The sequence below is a fragment of the Sturnus vulgaris genome, chromosome 13 (assembly GCF_052056855.1).
Source record: "Sturnus vulgaris isolate bStuVul1 chromosome 13, bStuVul1.hap1, whole genome shotgun sequence".
NCBI lineage: Eukaryota > Metazoa > Chordata > Aves > Passeriformes > Sturnidae > Sturnus > Sturnus vulgaris.
Window position 1 is genome coordinate 11,127,941 of NC_142255.1, and position 17,792 is coordinate 11,145,732.

The following is a 17,792-nucleotide window of genomic DNA, read 5'->3' on the forward strand; positions in this document are numbered from 1 at the left end:
ACACACACACGCTTTTCCTGTGGTTCTCCTGGGATCAGCCCTAAGCACGGGGTACATGGGCTCCCAACAAGACTATTTAGCCCAGAAAGTGCCCAGATATTTGCTCCATCCCAGCCAGGGCGTGCCCAGCTCTGATGCCAGCTGGACCAGTGTGCTGTGTGCTGGGGCAGGGCAGACTCTGCCCCGAGCTTGCTGCCCTGCAATGCAGTGACTGGCACACATAATGTGCAAGAGTGCAGAGAAATAAAGTCCAGGGCTTCCCAGGGGCCAGAGGCAGCTGCTTTATGATGTGCAAAGTCTGGCTTTACAGGGTTTCTCACCCGTATAAATCCTTGTCCCTATGCCCTTGACTACCTGCAGCTCCTCATATATAGCACGGCTGCCTCAAAGCACCCTGAACGGCAGCAGAAATCTTCTTTAACCACTTGGTGTGCAAAATTCAGCACTACCTGTGCAGCACCAGCCCTGCCTCTCCACACCCACACTGTCAGCATGCTGTGATTCCTGCCTCAGAGTGGCTCAAGCAAGGTTTGAACAATACCTTGAGACCTTTCTGAGGCACAGAGTGGGAAGGGGGAAAGGAGGGGTCAGTGAGTCCTGCAAAACTGGAAAAGGACCCTGAGTCGGACATCAGCTTCAAGCCCTGGGATTCTCCCAATCAATGTGAATGGTAATTAGGTTACTGGGTCATGGAATGCAGTTTTCATTAATGGCTCATCTTTAATTTGAATTGCTTTTCCCTACAGGTATGGATTAATGCTTTAAGTATCTCAAGAGAAGCAAAGCATTAGAATGAGGCAGTATCTTTTATTAGGCCAAGCAATATACTTAAAAATGCAGGCATTTCTAGGCGTGCTAGCCTCTTCTCCTGCCTCATTATTTTCTGTTGCTTTCAAAAGACATTTTTCAGCTTTATTTATTTATATTTATTTTAAGCCAGGGCTATTGATCTCTGGTTTAGGGGAGTTTTAGTGTGCCCTTCCAATTCCTGACTAAGCACTTTAATTATTTCCCGTAAAATAGGCAAGCTTTAATTTATACCTTTTATAAGAGTGTAATGATATTAATATAAAATGAAACTTGATTTTACTATTCCCAATACACTTATATAGCTGTAATCTCACTCTCAACTCTGATCTTTCTTACTAATGGCTCAATAATTAAACGGAGAAGCATAGATAATAAAGGAGTATCTTTATGCCATTGCTTTGCATGATGGTAATAAACCAGGTCTTCTTATATTTTTCAGCTCGGTAACTGTCAGAGTTTTGGTTTTTTTCTTTTTGAAGAGATCATCTCAAGCTATTTTCAGAAGTGCTCCCCTTAAGCTCCCTCTCAGTATTCTGACCAGAAAAAGCCTTTCATGCAAGTAGAAGGTTGTATTTTGGGCAGTGGGATCTTCAGCAGATCATGCAGTGCAAACAAATGTGCAAAATTACTTGGAAAGAAACACAGCTGGTGCTGCTGCCCCTGGACCCACACAACTTGTAATTGGTATCACAACACGGTATCAGCTGAGCTGATACCAGCAATGCATTTCTTCTGAGCACGTGTTTGAGAAGGTCTGCAGAACATGGTAGTATTTCTCTGATTAGGGTGCAAGGTCCTCCAGATGTACCTCCTGCCTTACTATAGTGAACCCAGTGCCTTATTTTATTATTTACCTCTCTTCTTCTGAGCCAGACTCAGCACCACGTGCTCCAAGGGGTACACAGTGCATGTTTAGCCCCAGCATGGCACTGAGGCACTTTGGGGTCTCATGTCATGTTGCAGAGGCATAACTTCAGTAATCCAGGATTAAAAATTCCTATCCACAGGTGCTAATTCTCCCGTTCAGTGTTCAAAGGTTGCATTACATCATGTTTATCTGTTACTCAAAACAAATTATTCCCCTAGGTCTGTTTTAATCCTCCCCTATTCCCACACATCTGATTAGCTACTCTGAACACCTCTTTGTCCCAGGAGTGAAGAATATGCATGGGTGAAATGAGCAGTCCTGTACACCTGAGTAAGCATCATAAAACATTATCATCTCCAGCAACTCATTTTTAAACAATCTTTGCACATCATGCCTTTATCATCCCTGAAGAACAGATTAATGCCTGGCACTTTTATGGGCATCCCAAGTCCAAAAATAATTTTACATACGACAAGTAAAATAATCTTTACCTTTAAGAAACACTTACAAAAATGCAATTCTCTGGAAATTGCGAACATTTATTAAGACAGACTTACTAAAATAAATTCCTATAAGAACTTGCTTGATAGGGAAGGCCTTCTAGTGCAGTGCTCTGCCTTTGCTGCTTTAGACACCACAAGAAACACTTTTTCCTGATCCTTTTCTTATTAAAGCTCAGGAGAGGAAAGCAACCTGAGAGGCTGTGGCATGCCCAAGGACATCCTGCTGAGGTCACTTATGAAGCCCAGTGCCAAGCAGCCAATGCTTCAGGAGTCAAGTATGTGTTAGATAAGTAGGGCTTTTTACCACATGAACAATCATCTCAGCTGCTTGATAAGCACTTGTGAAGACCACTACTCCAATGACAGAGTATTTTCAGGTGCTGAAATTCAGAATAAGAAGGCTGCTCTAGCCTTTACAAGCCTGCTGATGTATCCAGCCCCTAGTCCAGGGGAGTGTTTCATTAATACCAAACTCAGGATGAGGGGTTTGGTGCTAATGCAGAGGCAGTTTTGTCACCAAGCCTGACATCAGCTCTCCCTGGCCACTCATGCCCTGCCACCAGCAGAACTCACTGCTACCCACAGACCACCACAGATAATTCCAGAGCTGAGTGACTTGCAGTGCTGAAGAGGACCTGCAGAAACACACAGGTTGGAGATGTGCTGCCCTGCATTAACAAGAAACAAGACAATTGCAGCAATGCAGTGAGCCCTGGTACCTTTGTCAGCTGCTGCTCAGAGGGGAAGCCCAGCCCGAACACGGTGTTGGCTCTGCTGTCTGCCCACTGCCCAAATTTCTGCGACGTTTTGGTGAAGGTCATGTTGGGGGTGATGGTGCTGTTTATGATCACCTGGTCACAGACAGAGCAAAAAAAAGAATTAAAATCTACAAGTCACATCGGAAATGCATATCCTAGCAACGGTATCATCCAAAGCAATTAGCGGTCTAAATTGGGAAATTGCTGCGTTCAGATGATTTTTTTTTTCCAAAACAAAACAGTTTTTTGTTGTCTTAATTCTTGCAGGAGTTCTGATGCTTTGTCTTGTTTTTCAAAGTACCATCACAGCCCTGCAGTTAAATGTGGCTGCTGGAATGTGACTGAACTCAAAGTAGGGTCAGGAGCCACAAAACTACCCTGGCAGAAATGCTGATACAAAATCTTCTTTTTTTGCATTAGGAAGCCATACAGCCACTGTCCCAACAGGCACCTGCTTGAGGCCTCCAAGCAGGGCATCCACCAGTAACACTTCAACCCAGACCTGAAGGGCAGAGACATATTTCTGCATTTTTCCATTTGTTCTCAGGCCTCCACAAGTAGGGTGCCAGAGATATATCAGAAGTTTAATACAAAACCAGACAATAAAAAACAATACAGCTTAACAATGAGTTTAACTTGTGAGGGTGGTGAAGCACATCACCAGCAATGCATATACAGTATCAAATTTGGGCCTTGGAATATTTTGCCTCTTTACACATGTTAACTAATATCTGCTTCATCACCAGCAACCCTGAAAACAACAGTGATTCTTGTAATTAAAGAAATAGCCAACAAGAGGAAAGCTTTTGGTTGGAGTCTCTGAGGAACTTAGTGGAACAAATATAAAATGTAATATTGCTAAAAGGAATGAAGTATATGTTAGTTCATTATCAAAAATCTTAACTTTATTTTCAAGAGACATCATTATATGAGTCTAGCGACTTCTTCCCCTAGAAATTAATTCATGTACAATGTTCTTTCTGCTAGCAGAATAAGAGCGTTCTTTAGTAATGCATACCATCATTTCCAAAATGCAAATTATGCAGTAATTAAGCCCAATCTGTGGGACAGTTTAATTAACATGATCAGGAAGTATCCTGGCAACATCATTTACTATGTATTCCAAGCAGTTTTTTCCTAAACTATCATTTACATTTAGTGAAAAGTGTGAATTAAATTTACCAGAGTAAGATTCCCTACTTGCTTCCATTGCCTCCCTGACTTCGGACCCCTGTGCTGACACCTTCATTTGCTTGCAAATTACTCAACTTATTTCCCTCTTTTTGCATCAACGCTTTCAAATAAACCTAATATTTTCTGCCATTCCCCACCACTGGAATGGCAGAACCCACACACAGGTTGTGGCTGCTCCATCCCTGCAGTCTCAAGGCCAGGCTGGATGGGGCTCTGAGCACACTGGTCTGATGGAAGGTGTCCCTGCCCATGGCAGGGGTGATCTTTGAGGTCCCTTCCAACCCAAACCACTCTGTGATTCTGTGATCAGTTTCCAGGGCTAACACATCTTCTTCAGAGGCTGGTGCACAGGCAGAGGAATGAGCAAAGCTGCCCAGATGTGTTCTCCTCCAGCTAAGTCGTGCCATAGGAACAGCCAACATAAAATCTAAGTGTCATTTCAGTAAGGTAAATGAAAAAAAATCGAAGATTTTATGTAGGGATTTGACAATGCAAAGGACCTGTAATAATACAAGGATTACATGGTATGAGAGTCAAAAGAACAGGAAGAAAAGCTACCACCCACCCCAAAATTCAGCATGCTTTCCAGAAACTTTAAAGAAAGTGTTATATGTATATTTCTGCTTAAAAAAAATCTTACATCAGACAGATGAACCACTTACAAATGTCTGGCTTCTCAAGTAACAGAATTTATTTAAAAGCTATAAAGTTCCCAGAAATTTCAAGTCACAGAAAGTATTATTACAGTCCTGCTGTGCCTAGCAACTTAGACATATGAAGAAAAAAAATAATAAAATGACCAGTTTGATTGAAAGGCAAAAGCTTCATTCACTAATAGCTGACCCTGAGAAGAATAAAATTCCTCCATACCTCCTACAATAATAATTGAGAAAATACAAACATTAAAAAAACCCACCCTAAAGTTATCTTTTACAACACAGTTCAGTGTTACGAGATGGGATAAAAGGAATAACAAAGGCTGCAAACTGTAAACCAAGGAACACCTTATTGAGCAATGAAAAGCACTACATAAGCTGAGCAACTTAGAAGTTAATTTTTTTCTACAGCCAGTGGAGAATCCAAGGAAAGGTTGTGGTGAGCACACAACTCCAAGAAACTGACAGTTCATCTGTTAAATTTATAATAAGCTGCTATTAGTGAAACTGCCTGGAAGCTGTCTCTACCTTTCCCCTTAAATCCTCCTCTGTCAGTCAGGCACTTCAGAAATGCTGCATTCCTACAGAGAAGTGAAAACTTAAGTAGAAGCTTAGGAGATTAAATCAGAGCTCATGTTTCTGTGAGTTCAGAGGAGATGGATGCTGTGGGTACATTGTGCTTATTCACCCGCTCTTCCTGCCCATCTCACCCCATCTGCTGTACATTCACCTCCCCACAGATCCGGCCATCATTTCAGAGCAGTGACACTCCACTGGCGAGGGAACAATCACATTGGTTGTGTTTAGGAGAAAGAAAGAGTGCTATGATTTCAAAGAACAATGAAAACACTGAGGCTTGCAGGTGTTCCTGCCAGGTAACCCAGCTTAGCCCCACTGCCGTGGCTGGCTCAGCCCTGGCTATGTGAGACCAGAAGGAGAGTGCTCCCCACCACCCCTCCATCCTCTGGGCACATGGAGGCAGGGGGAAGCATTTGTGACCACCACAACGGGAAAGGCCAAATAAAAAAGGAGAGAAGTACAAGGGCACTATTTTGCTGCAGGCAGGACGAGCCCCCCAGGCTCTTTTCCATCCTTATCTGCAATCCAGCATGATCATTCTAGAAGAAATGGGCACTCATCAATTCAAATGAGCCCTTATGAAATTCTTTGCATTTGGCCATCATTTGTATAATACATGCATGGTGAAATTCCAGCTGCATCCTAAAATGGAATCAACTTGTGGACTTTCATCCAGGATAATGGATTCAGAAGACAAACTACTCTCTAATCAAATGCAATCAGTCCCTGAAGTGGTTAAAGAGTTCTCCCCAAAGACAAAGGCAAAGAGAAGTATAATATAATAAGCACCTTACAGAATAATAAACCCATTCATCATACTCAGTTGTCTACATGTGGTAAAAAAATCTGCCTTTGCACTCACCTACATGCAAATGTATCAGATGGCAAACATTCCTGATACACCTGCATGAGCCAAGCAAAAGCTCGTACTATTTTCACTTCCTTCGGGAGAAAATCAAACCTGAGAGATCTAAATTTTTATCTGAGGATGACACAGAAGTGTGTTCGCAGCACAAGGCAGCACTACCTCACCCAGAAATGACTCCGGACATTCAAGAACACACTGGGTACATTCATCAGATAAAGGTGAATGCAAATAAACCGGTGTGGAGCAGAACATTCATCGGCTGAAACACACCCATCCTGCTGCCTTCCCACGGAGAGAAACTGCCGAATAAATCAAGAGGGAAGAGGTCACAAGACGACCGGAGCGCGTAGAAGGAGAAAAACGCGTTGGCAGCCGCCGGTGCTCATGAAGCATGAGCAGAGCCCGCAGGTGCAGATGCTGCCTCTTTGAGGGGAACACTCGCAGGATTTACAGGGCTCCACTCCCGCACCCGGCAGCGCAGGGAAGGGGAAAAGCCGATGCGGTGCTGGAAGCGCTCTCCCCGGGGTCGTACCCTCGCTGGCACAAGGGGAGCCGCGGGGGCGCAGGGCGAGCGCCGAGCGGCAGCAGCAGCCGGGCAGGGCCAGCCCCGCGGCCAGCGCTCGCCCCGACCCCAGCGGGCTCGCCACGGCCACGGCCACGGCCACGGCCACGGCCACGGCCACGGCACGGAAAGCAGCGACACAGCGAGCCCAGCTCCAAGGCCAGGACAGCAGCACTGCAGAGCCCGAGGGCGAGGAGGATGCTCACCGGCAGGAATGTGCCGGGACACGCACCCCAGGGGTGATGAGCCGTGTCAGCCAGCCCTGCCACCAGCTCCTCCACCTAGGGAAATGCTGAAATAACAGCTATCAAATAGCTAATGAATGTATTTTATTAAATGGCCAATATATTTTCAAACTGTGTTAAATTAAATCACCTTATTCCAGGACAAGAGTGCCGTATTTGGAATTATTCTGGAATTTCCCCTTTAAATTCATATTACCTGTTACTCTGAAACAACCACACCTCCAGAAAAGCCCCAAGGCTCCAAGACACAGGATCTATTCCTTAAGACTATACTAAAATCTCCCCATTTCATTTTCACACCTCTTAATATGTGCTTCCATCTTACAGCCCTCGTGAAATTTAATTTCCTCAACCCACCAGGCTGCTAATCTTCAGTAAAGATGTATCCCATTCTAAAAACAGAATTGCAGAAGGAAAGAAGCTACTAATCCTCTGGCCATAGCTATCACAGGCTCAGCAGGTTCTTCCAGCTCATCAAGTCGACATGAATCAGAAGGGCTTGTGACACAGGATGTGAAGATGAGGAGTCAGAGGTGGATTTACAGAGAAATTCCTCCTTTATCCCAAATATTCAGCAACACTTTTGTGGAATTAGCCCACCTACATTTCCATGATCTGTATTACCCTTTGCACTATCTAACACCCTTCCTACCTCTGCTTCTAGACAGGATGTAACATCTTTTCACCAGTATGTCACTGGTGATAAACTTCTCATTTCTAGTCTTAGAAAGCCAGTCCACACGCACACACACATTGTTAATCAAGACAGTGGTAAATAAAGGGAAACAAGAGAGTCCCTCGCTGAGACCACCAAGCTGAGTAAAGCCAGGGAAGCACAAAGACACACAAAACCAAAAATAGCAATAGCACTTATTCTAGCTTTGCTTTATCTGCTGCACCTTACACCTACATGGCACTTTTCCTGGGACAGGCTGAGGGTATGGAGTAACTAGATTGGGAGCACTGTAAGTGTACATTAAGAAGAGCATTGAGCTTCTCCACTTTGCTCTTCCTCCTGCTCCAGTCCCCCTTGGTGCATGATGGGGGAACTGAGCACGGGGTGGGCACAGCTGACAAGAGCCACCACCAGGCTCTTGCTCTGGTTACCCAAATTTATCCCTACAGTGCAGTGAGCCTGGCCTGCTGCTGCTTTTCAAGAATTTCTGTTCTACACAGTTAAGCAGGACAGCAGCTATTTCACCCATCACTGGACTTCAAAACCTTCCACAGCTACACCAGGTATTCCTGCAGGAGGTGGGAGTGGAAAGGGAACCACAGCAGTGCCTGCAAAGAGGGAGACACCAGGACATCCTGCAAGACACACAGGGCTCGCTGCAACCCTTGGCATTTACCTCCCATCCTGAGCTTCCTCTGCAGAGGAGACTCCTTGTATGGGTAAAGCCTCTCGTGCTGCTGCTCCTTGTTTTATGGGGAAAAGGGCCATTTCCACAGCTGCACAGAGTGCTTTTTTTTCTCTTAAATTGCCTTGCATCCCCAGGATAATTCCATGAATGATGAGGTTCATTTTTAACCCCAAAAGCTAACAAATAAAAAAAAAATCCCGTAAGATTCTTGTCCTCCTTCATAAAAAGAGATGTAAAAATAGCCCCCTCCCAATAAGAAGACTAATAACTGTTTTTCCTCTGATAAAATAACTCTGTTGTAAAGCCCTCACTAAGAACCTGTCTAAATGCAACAAAAGTGGGTCCATGATTGTGTGAATTCTATTAAGTAAATCTCCTGCTACACCTACTCCATTGCTCTCTTTTTCTTCCCAAGGTAATTAACATCTCTGCAGAGTTGGCTTCCCACCTCCTCCACCCAGTCTAAATCTCTAAAATCTCCTATTTTTGCTTTGACATCTGACTAGAATTTTTTTTCCTTTTAGGCACAGCACACACATCCACCCACCCACACGATTCAGAGCACCAGCAGCTGTTTCATGAAGAAAATCTACAGCAAGGGTTCTCAAACCCTCTGGAACAAATTGTTACCCAGGAATTTCATGCAACAATTTACAAAATATATAAAGTAAGATGCTTTTGTATTATTTTATATGAGAAATAAGATTCCTAACTTATCACAGAAAGGGAGAAGGATACAGTAGAGACTCTTTTTCCTAGCGACTAATATTGGGGTGAAGGAGAAGGCTGCTTTGGCTACAATTATAAAAAATTATAAAACTTCCCATAGACATATCATATTTTTGGAAGATTTAATAAAAGCATATCATCTTTGTGTGCATATAACCACAGCCTCAAGTTAATTATTTAAGCACTGATAATTTTCTGCATTCTTCAAGTTTATGACAACAGAACAGTTTAGTCACTGAAACTTGAAGGTCCCTTTTGAAAGGCAGAAATGGCACAACCACATAATTAAAGACTCCTCTACTCTTTAACAACCTACACACCCCAGGAGTGGTCAGCAATAGGGTAGCTTAGTCCCTCTCCAAAATCTGGAAAAACTGTCCCTTGGCATGAGCAATGGCCTTGATGGACAGGTACATTATTTTCAGGAGGTAACCGGATGTCCAGGTTTCTTTACAATAACATCACATGGTTTAAAGACCTCTCTGACACATTCAGGTCCTCCACATCACACTTGAGTCTCGTGATCAGAAACCACTCTGAGTGGGCCACTTACTGAAATACTAGTTTTGCCAGAGTTTTTCTGAGTAATTTTACAGAGGGTTTTTTAAAAGGAAAAATCTACCCAAAGTTTCCCCACTTGCTGGTAAGTGGTGCAGCAAGAAATCCTTAGCACGGATTTTCATCTTTTCTTTTTAGTGAGTACCAAATTTCATTTCTGGAAAGGTCTTTTCAATCTCCTGGATTCAGCTGTGTGTAGTCTTTCCAGAGCCAGTGACACACACAACACACATACAAGCAGGAAAATGGGCCAGATAGGAACAAACAGTGGCAGATGTGCTTCTGCTCTTCTGTCAAGGATACAGCTGTTGACAGCACTCTGGTATGTTTTCTCCTAAGCTTACTAACCAGCTTCTGAAGGATTTGCTTCCAGAAATAATCCAGGAAATTAACTGAGAATTTTTCACATTTCAAAGTTAATAACTCGGGAAAAGATTAATATAGAATCGTTTAAGTGGTATGAGTTCTACAGCTCTAGACTTCAATTTTTTTTCTAAACCAGAACACAACCTCAGGAGATGATCATGATTTCTGGTTGATTCAGTCTCAAGTGACCCACCAAATTTCCTGGCATTTACTTTGCTCTCTTTCTCAGCTTTTGACAAGCTCTTTTTCACCTGGAGTTGTAAGTCTTTTTTTGTGCAGACATTTTTAACTTTTCCTTCTATTCTTGGCTCATCTCCACCCGTATTACTAGTTCTGAAATTCCTATTGCAGCTAATCCCTAATCATTTTTTTCTCATCCCCTGAATATTCAAAGACCTGTTCACACAAGTGCACCCAATATAACCAGCTCTACCTATCTAAACTTGTCTTAGCAACTGTTGGACAATTCTCCTGCAGACACAACTCCAGGCAATGCACTATCCTCTCAGTTATTAAATCCTGCACCTCCCCTCAGCCTGAATTTCTGAATACTTGATATCACCTTAAGCAAATAAACAATGATGCAAGTGAGTAGTCTCATCCTTGGCTGACAGCTTTGCTTCTCCTTCCTGCTACACTTCTCCCTCACTGAATTCCAAAGAAAATGTTCTCAAGTTATTTGAATATTTAGAGAGAAACCAAGACTTAAGCAACTTTAATCAAACCAAGTACACCCCTAGCACAGACAACACAGTTATTTTCAGATCATCAGAGACTGTTGCTTTCCTTACTTTTATTCATTCTTACTTCAAACACGTCCTTGAGAGGAATATGAAGTCCTGGTCTATGGAGCAGAAAGATCCAGCACACACCTCAGTGTGTTCACCCCAGATACTGATCCTCATGTTAACATGTCCATCTCCTTTCCTATTTGAGTCTGTCCTACTCCAGCTTCCCCTAAGCCAAACATTCCCATTTGTCTTTGACACTCCCCAGGACCCTTTGGAGACTCTGATCGGGGCACACCCCACACCTCTGAGGTGCCTGAGCCAGCACCCCCATGCAGACCCTCCTGCCTTGTCCCCCGGCTGCTGCCCCAGCACTGCCCCAGAGAAGCAACCCCTGCCTAGGAGGCACCAGCATCACCCACTGATGGAAACTTCTCCTTAAATTGAGAGTTCTCTCTGAATCATCCCAACTGACACTAAGAAATCTGGAAGTTGTATCACCACAACTCCAACACCTTTAAACGAAATCAGAAAATAGCCATTGAAAATAATAATTATTTACTGCAAGTTGTTTCACCTTCTGAGTGAACTACAGGTTCCAGCCTAGGTTAGGCTGATGGGCTTTGCCTCAGGCCAGGACAGATATTCTGCTCTCAATCTGATCATCATACAAAATGAAGGAGAACTTCTCTACAAAAGGAGCAGCTGCATCTCAGAGAGCATTTCTATCCAGTTTCATTAGCTACAGAACAACATGACCAAAAGGCACCACAAAAAGCATCTTGAGATTACTCAAGCATCTTTTACAAAGTGTTCTGTTTAGCACTACTGGTATTAGAACGTGTCTCCAGCAGATGAGCATCATTCTCCAGCAAGGCCTGGGAAATCTGAACCAGGAAAAGTACAAAATGCACCTGGTGAGACTGATGAAATGACACCAAATTATTTCAAAGGCTTTAGTATGGATTAACAGTATATACTCACTGACACTGTTGTACACTGTTGTAGTTGTTCTGTCTCAATAGTATTTATCTATCCTATTCTTATATTATTTATTTGGGATAGTCCTGTGCAAAGCCAAGAGTTGAAATTGATGAGCCTTGTGGGTCCTTTCTAACACAGGATATTCTATGATTCTTTGATTACATAATGTATAGAGGAAATCATAAACCCACAACTAATGTTTTTACTTAATAGTCATCTCAGTTGCATAAAAGCAATGAGATGTTTATTATAACATGCACACAAACTATGCATGCTGGAAGACAGGACTATGTACTGAAATTGTATTTGATACCATATTCTGTACTCCAAAAGATACAGTATAATTTTCATATGGGGCATTAATTAGTTCCATCTGTTGACTCTGGTATCATCTACAGTGCTAAAAGGCATGCTGAAATTAGCACCAATAGTTCATGAAATAACACATTATGATAAAGAGGGAATGAAGGCCATCAAATATGCTTAAATTTCTGTATTACAATAATCAGCCAGGCCAGTACTGGAAATCTTCTTTTACAACATATGAAGGTATGGACAAGAAGGCAGAAATACTGGATCATTGAAATCAGACCTTCAGAGGTCAAAACCTGGACTCCTTTGCACTGGTTTGCCCTAAAGCAGTGTCAGCCTTAAGCTGAATGTGTCTTCTGGGCACGGTGTCACATGCTGCCTTTTGAGGAAAGGTCATCAGAGTGTCACATGCTGCCTTCAGATGAAAGGTCCTTCCCATGTTGGTTCTCAGGGTTAGACATTTAAATAATACTGAGCTTATACTCCACCCCCCATCCATGTTTTAAGGTTGGCAGACTTTCTGGGACCACCAGAAAAAATTTCCTACCCAGCCTGGAAGAAACCGGAGGGCAAAAACAGCATAGCAGAAATTTTAGGAAAAAAAAGAAATCGCTGTCTCAGTTATCCACTGGTGAAAAAAAAAGCTTTGAGAAGATGGAATAAAAAATGTTGTGTTTTCTTTTTTTTCAGATCAGATTTTACTAGCAGGGACTCTCTGGAAATCATAGTCCTGCCAGTGCTGCAGTCAGCAGAATAATTTTCAGGGTGAGGAGTGGGACCTCTTGGCATTTGAGCAGGCAAAGGGCAGCTGGCTGGGAGCCCAGCAGCACCACGCTGCCCCAGGTTAGGTTAGGGTTAGGGTTTGTGTTAGGGTGAGAGTTAGGTTAGGGTTAGGGTTAGGGTTATGGTTCTTGGGGTTAGTGTTAGGGCTGTTTCTGTTAGGGTTATGGTTAGTTGCGTTCTGGTTAGCGTTAGCTTTATTTGCCTTAGGGTTAGGGTTAGGGTTAGGGTTAGGGTTAGGGTTATTTGGGTTAGGGTTAGGGTTAGGGTTAGGGTTAGGGTTAGGGTTAGGGTTAGGGTTTGTGTTAGGGTTTGTGTGAGGGTTAGGATTAGTTAGGTTAGGGTTAGGGTTATGGTTATTTGGGTTAGTGTTAGGGCTATTTCTGTTAGGGTTAGGGTTAGTTGCGTTATGGTTAGGGTTAGTTGGTTACGGTTAGGGTTAGGGTTATGGATAGGGTTATGGTTAATTGCGTTAGGGTTAGGGTTAGGGTTACGGGTAGGTTTATGGTTAGTTGCGTAGGGTTACGGTTGGGGTTATTTGGGTTAAGGTTTGGGTTAGGGTTAGGGTTAGCGCTGGTTGGTTTAGGGTTAGGGTTATTTGGGTTAGGGTTAGGATCAGGGTTAGGGTTAGGGTTAGGGTTTGTGTTAGGGTGAGAGTTAGTTAGGTTAGGGTTATGGTTATTTGGGTTAGTGTTAGGGCTCTCTCTATTAGGGTTATGGTTAATTGCGTTATGGTTACGGTTAGGGTTAGGGTTAGGGTTAGGGTTATTTGGGTTAGGGTTAGGGTTAGGGTTAGGGTTAGGGTTAATTCGGTTAGGGTTACGGTTAGGGTTAGGGTTAGGGGTAGGGTTATAGTTAGTTGGGTTAGGGTTACGGTTGGGGTTATTTGGGTTAAGGTTAGGGTGAGGGTTACTGTTAGGTCTAATTGGTTTAGGGTTAGGGTTATTTGGGTTAGGGTTAGGGTTATGGTTAAGTTTAGGGTTTGTTTAGTTAGGGTTAGGGTTAGGGTTAGGGTTAGGGTTAGGGTTTGTGTTAGTGTTAGGATTAGTTAGTTTAGGGTTAGGGTTATGGTTATTTGGGTTAGTGTTAGGGCTATTTCTGTTAGGGTTGGGGTTAGTTGCGTTATGGTTAGGGTTAGTTGGTTATGGTTAGGGTTAGGGTTAGTTGGGTTAGGGTTACGGTTAGGGTTAGGGTTAGGGATAGGGTTATGGTTAGTTGGGTTTGGGTTAGGGTTAGGGTTATTTGGGTTAAGGTTAGGGTTAGGGTTAGTGTTAGGGCTAGTTGGTTTAGGGTTAGGGTTAGGGTTACTTGTTTTAGGGTTAGAATTAGGGTTAGGTTTAGTTTGGTTTGGGTTAGGGTTAGGGTTAGGGTTAGGGTTATAGTTATTTGGGTTAGTGTTAGGGCTATTTCTGTTAGGGTTATGGTTAGCTGCACCCTAACTGACACTCTGAATGCCAAGTGAGAAGCCAATATTTTGATTGTTGCTGCCACACATTATCACAAATCATGCCCATGAGGTCCTAGAGGCAGAGTTAAATGCTGCCACACCAACGCAGACCCCTGGTGAGGTACACACTGCCGGAAGCCTTTTATAATTCAGTGCCAAAAATTTTGTAATATATAAATTACTTGGTAGGTTTTTTCCTGCAGAAGAGTTGCTATTGGTTTAATGGTTGAATTTACGTCAGTGGAAGAAAAAAGAAGAATGAAAATATCTAGCCAGATGAAGGAATTTAATCTGTGCTACCATACCCTGTAATTGTTTTCCTTTGAAAGAAAAGATTCTGAAATCTAAGAGTCACCTTTTGGCAAAATACTCCAGGATATTTTTAACAACTATGCCTTAAAATAATTCCTTTTCCATGGGCAAAGAAAAAGATCTGTTTTGAGCCTCTGAACACATCACTGGAAGAACTCAATTTCCTCTTTGTGTGCTGAGGACACCTGCCTCCAATCATGACAACAAGAAAAGCGTGGTCATAAAAAGGTGGGCAGCTATTAAATTAAGTAGTAATTAGTTCCCTGGTACAGGAACCGAGAAAGCCAGCAATATATCAACTATTAGCAGATTTACATATCAGGCCTTCTTACCTCTCTAAATATCTGCTGCCACAGGCTGCTGGGGCTGTGTCCCTGCCAGCTTCATTGTCCTCTGTAAATCACACTGTCCCCTGCATAGATGCCACTTGATCAAACAGCTTCATCACACCATATAATGTACTGTATTCACTTTGGGGAACACTCTGTGAATACTGATTTGCAAAATTTGGCCCATATTCTTATTCTTACTAATTGCAATTTACTTCAGAAACAGACCCACTGATTTTGCTTTCCCAGCACAGCAATTTTTTTGGCTCTCTCTTCAATACTTTCACACACTTATGCCCAACTTAGCTGCTGATCTCCAATATTTGAGGTAATTATCAGGTAATAAATTCTTAAATGAACTAGTAACTGGGAATGAGTGTCAGCTGACATTTTTTCCTCTGATACACAGTCTTTATTTCTGTATGATGTATTTTCCACAATCACTCTTGCAACGTAGTAATCTTTTAAAGCCTCATTTTAATTTTTTCTAGTCATCTGTTTAAGCATCTCTCAGAGACAACTGGGGACTGGCATCTGTGATGACTCTTGCTGCGTCACTTTTCTTTGCTGCTGCCAGCTCAGGATGTCTCACTATGCACTTTATTGCTGGCTATTAATTTTTAAGCTAGCTTTATGTTCCTTATTAACGGCTCATTTCTCAAAAGAGAAAAATGATGTTGTTGCAATCACAAGTTTTATAGAAATACAACATGAACATCTGAAAAGAGGGCAGAGGCTTGTTTCTGGGGGATTATATTTCCATCTCAAATTCCTTCCCCTCTTCTCTATACTGTTTGGATAGCACGTAATTTCAGTTTATAAAAAATAAATAAACCCACCAACCAGGGTACTACTTAATCCTGAGGATGACAGAGGCTATTGGTCTGCATAATTTTCATACTGTCAAACTTCCTTTTTGCCTTCAAAAGGCAGGCCAATGTAGGTCACTTTTAATGAGGAGCCCTGTGTGTGGCTTTCCCCACACACTGCACAGCAATTGGACACTTACAAGTTCAGGTCCTGCCTGCATCATCACCATATTTGTCTTTTTTCAACAGGGTTGACTTTTGTCCACAAGACTGGGCACTTTCACATGGTGAAGTCTCTTGGCTGCCTCATTAACTCTAAATCAGTGTGTGCCCTTGCATTTTACTGTATCATTTCCTCCAGCATTCATTATGTTTCAGTTAGCCTCTGGCTAGAAACTTCTTAAAACATGATGAGATTACTTGCTTGACAACATGCAAGTCAATTATGTATGTAATTAAAAGATATACTAATCTATTCCCTTGTTTGGTCATGGTATCTTGGTTAAGATCATCCAGTGCATTCTCATTATCTGTGAAATCTTTTGCTATAAATTGTAAGCTGCTGTCCACAGCACCTGTTTTTCTGTGAAACACACAAGAATTAGAAGAGCTGTTGTCTTTATCTTTGCAAACACGATGAATTAAAGTGGTACAAGCTGTTTTGAATCTAAGGTCTCCTCTCTGCAGTGCTTCATTCCCCAGGTATTTTAATAGGTTTGTTATTGGGATGGGAGCATTTGAAAGAAACCTGGCACCTGCAGGAGGTATGCTCTCTCCTGGCTGGCCTGCATATTGGACTCCTGAATATTCCTCTGCAAGGGAAGAGTTAAGCTCCCTAGACTCTGCTTCCCATCTTTACCCTACTCTCTCTTTCTATTCCATTTTTCTCAACACCTCCATGTGCAGCATCCAGACTCTCCCATCCTTCCCCACGGGGTAAGCAAAGGCAGTGGGCAGCAGAGCCAGGCAGCTCCTCTGCCAGCCAGGCTCACAAACGGAGTTACCAATATTTACACCTTTAAACACATGGGCTCAGCAATTCCCTTAATCCCCACCTTAAGCCCACTGCTAAATCCTTCTTCTCCTCTCTGCCCTGCACCCTGGGTGAGTGGGGACAAGAGGCAAGGAGGAGATGGGGACCGGCTGTGCCTGCTGGGAGAAGAGAGGACGGACTGAAGGACAGGGCACTGCAGAGGGCCCAGACCTCTGAGGACAGCAGCAGCTGCCTGAGGAAGCCTCCCCTGCGAGGATCACAGCCCATCAGGTCAGTGCTGCATCAGGAGGAAAGGACTCATCGGGGAGACACTGCACAGCCTGCCCTGTGCTCTGCTCACGGCCTCCAGCAGCTCCCAGCTCCTCCACACACTGCAATTCAACACTGCCCAGGGGGACACGTTAAATACTACAAATAAAATCAAGCTTATGCAGGTGATGACCAGTATACAAATGAAGTACCCTGTATTCTTTACCTCTTCAAAATATTTTTATCATTAGTATGTAATGTCAACATAAGGTAAAAAAAAGAACCTCAAATGAATCCAACATCTTCATACAAGTTGGATTTAACTGCAAGTTCTCTGCAAGCGAACATGAATCATATATGTTTGTCTAAAATAAACTGTTAGAACAGCCCCTTTGCAGAGCAGACAAGGATGGAAAATTGTAAGAGAACACATCCTTCATCACTGCCTTCCTTCTAGGGCCAAGTCCCTTCATTTACTTGAGCTTCAGCTTTTTTGTCCTTAAAGCAGACATAACTTATGCCCACAGTGATGCTGTCACATTAATCCATCTGGTATTTGCCAACACACGGAAGACTATTCTAATGGGATGTACAGAAAGCAGGACACCATCATCTGAAGCTGTCTATATTCTTCCTTACAGTTCTACCCAGTTTCATTTTTGCCTGGAAAAGTAGGTCAAAATACTAAACAATAGTTGTTTGAAGGGAAAAATTCAACTTTTAACTTCTTTTGGCATAAACATCGGGATTTTTTTTCCCCAATTAGCACTCTTAAAATGGACAGGCAG

General features: G+C 42.9%; 1 protein-coding gene across 4 annotated transcripts in view; it reads right to left on the minus strand.

The window, feature by feature from the left end:
* Window positions 1-17,792, minus strand: part of HOMER2 (homer scaffold protein 2) — a 60,711-nt gene that overhangs the window by 18,491 nt on the left and 24,428 nt on the right. For all 4 annotated transcript variants that reach the window (XM_014887743.2, XM_014887741.2, XM_014887742.2 and 1 more), the window contains exon 3: window positions 2,901-3,032. In XM_014887743.2, coding sequence (XP_014743229.2) covers window positions 2,901-3,032 — 132 coding nt within the window. The remainder of the gene's footprint in view (window positions 1-2,900; window positions 3,033-17,792) is intronic.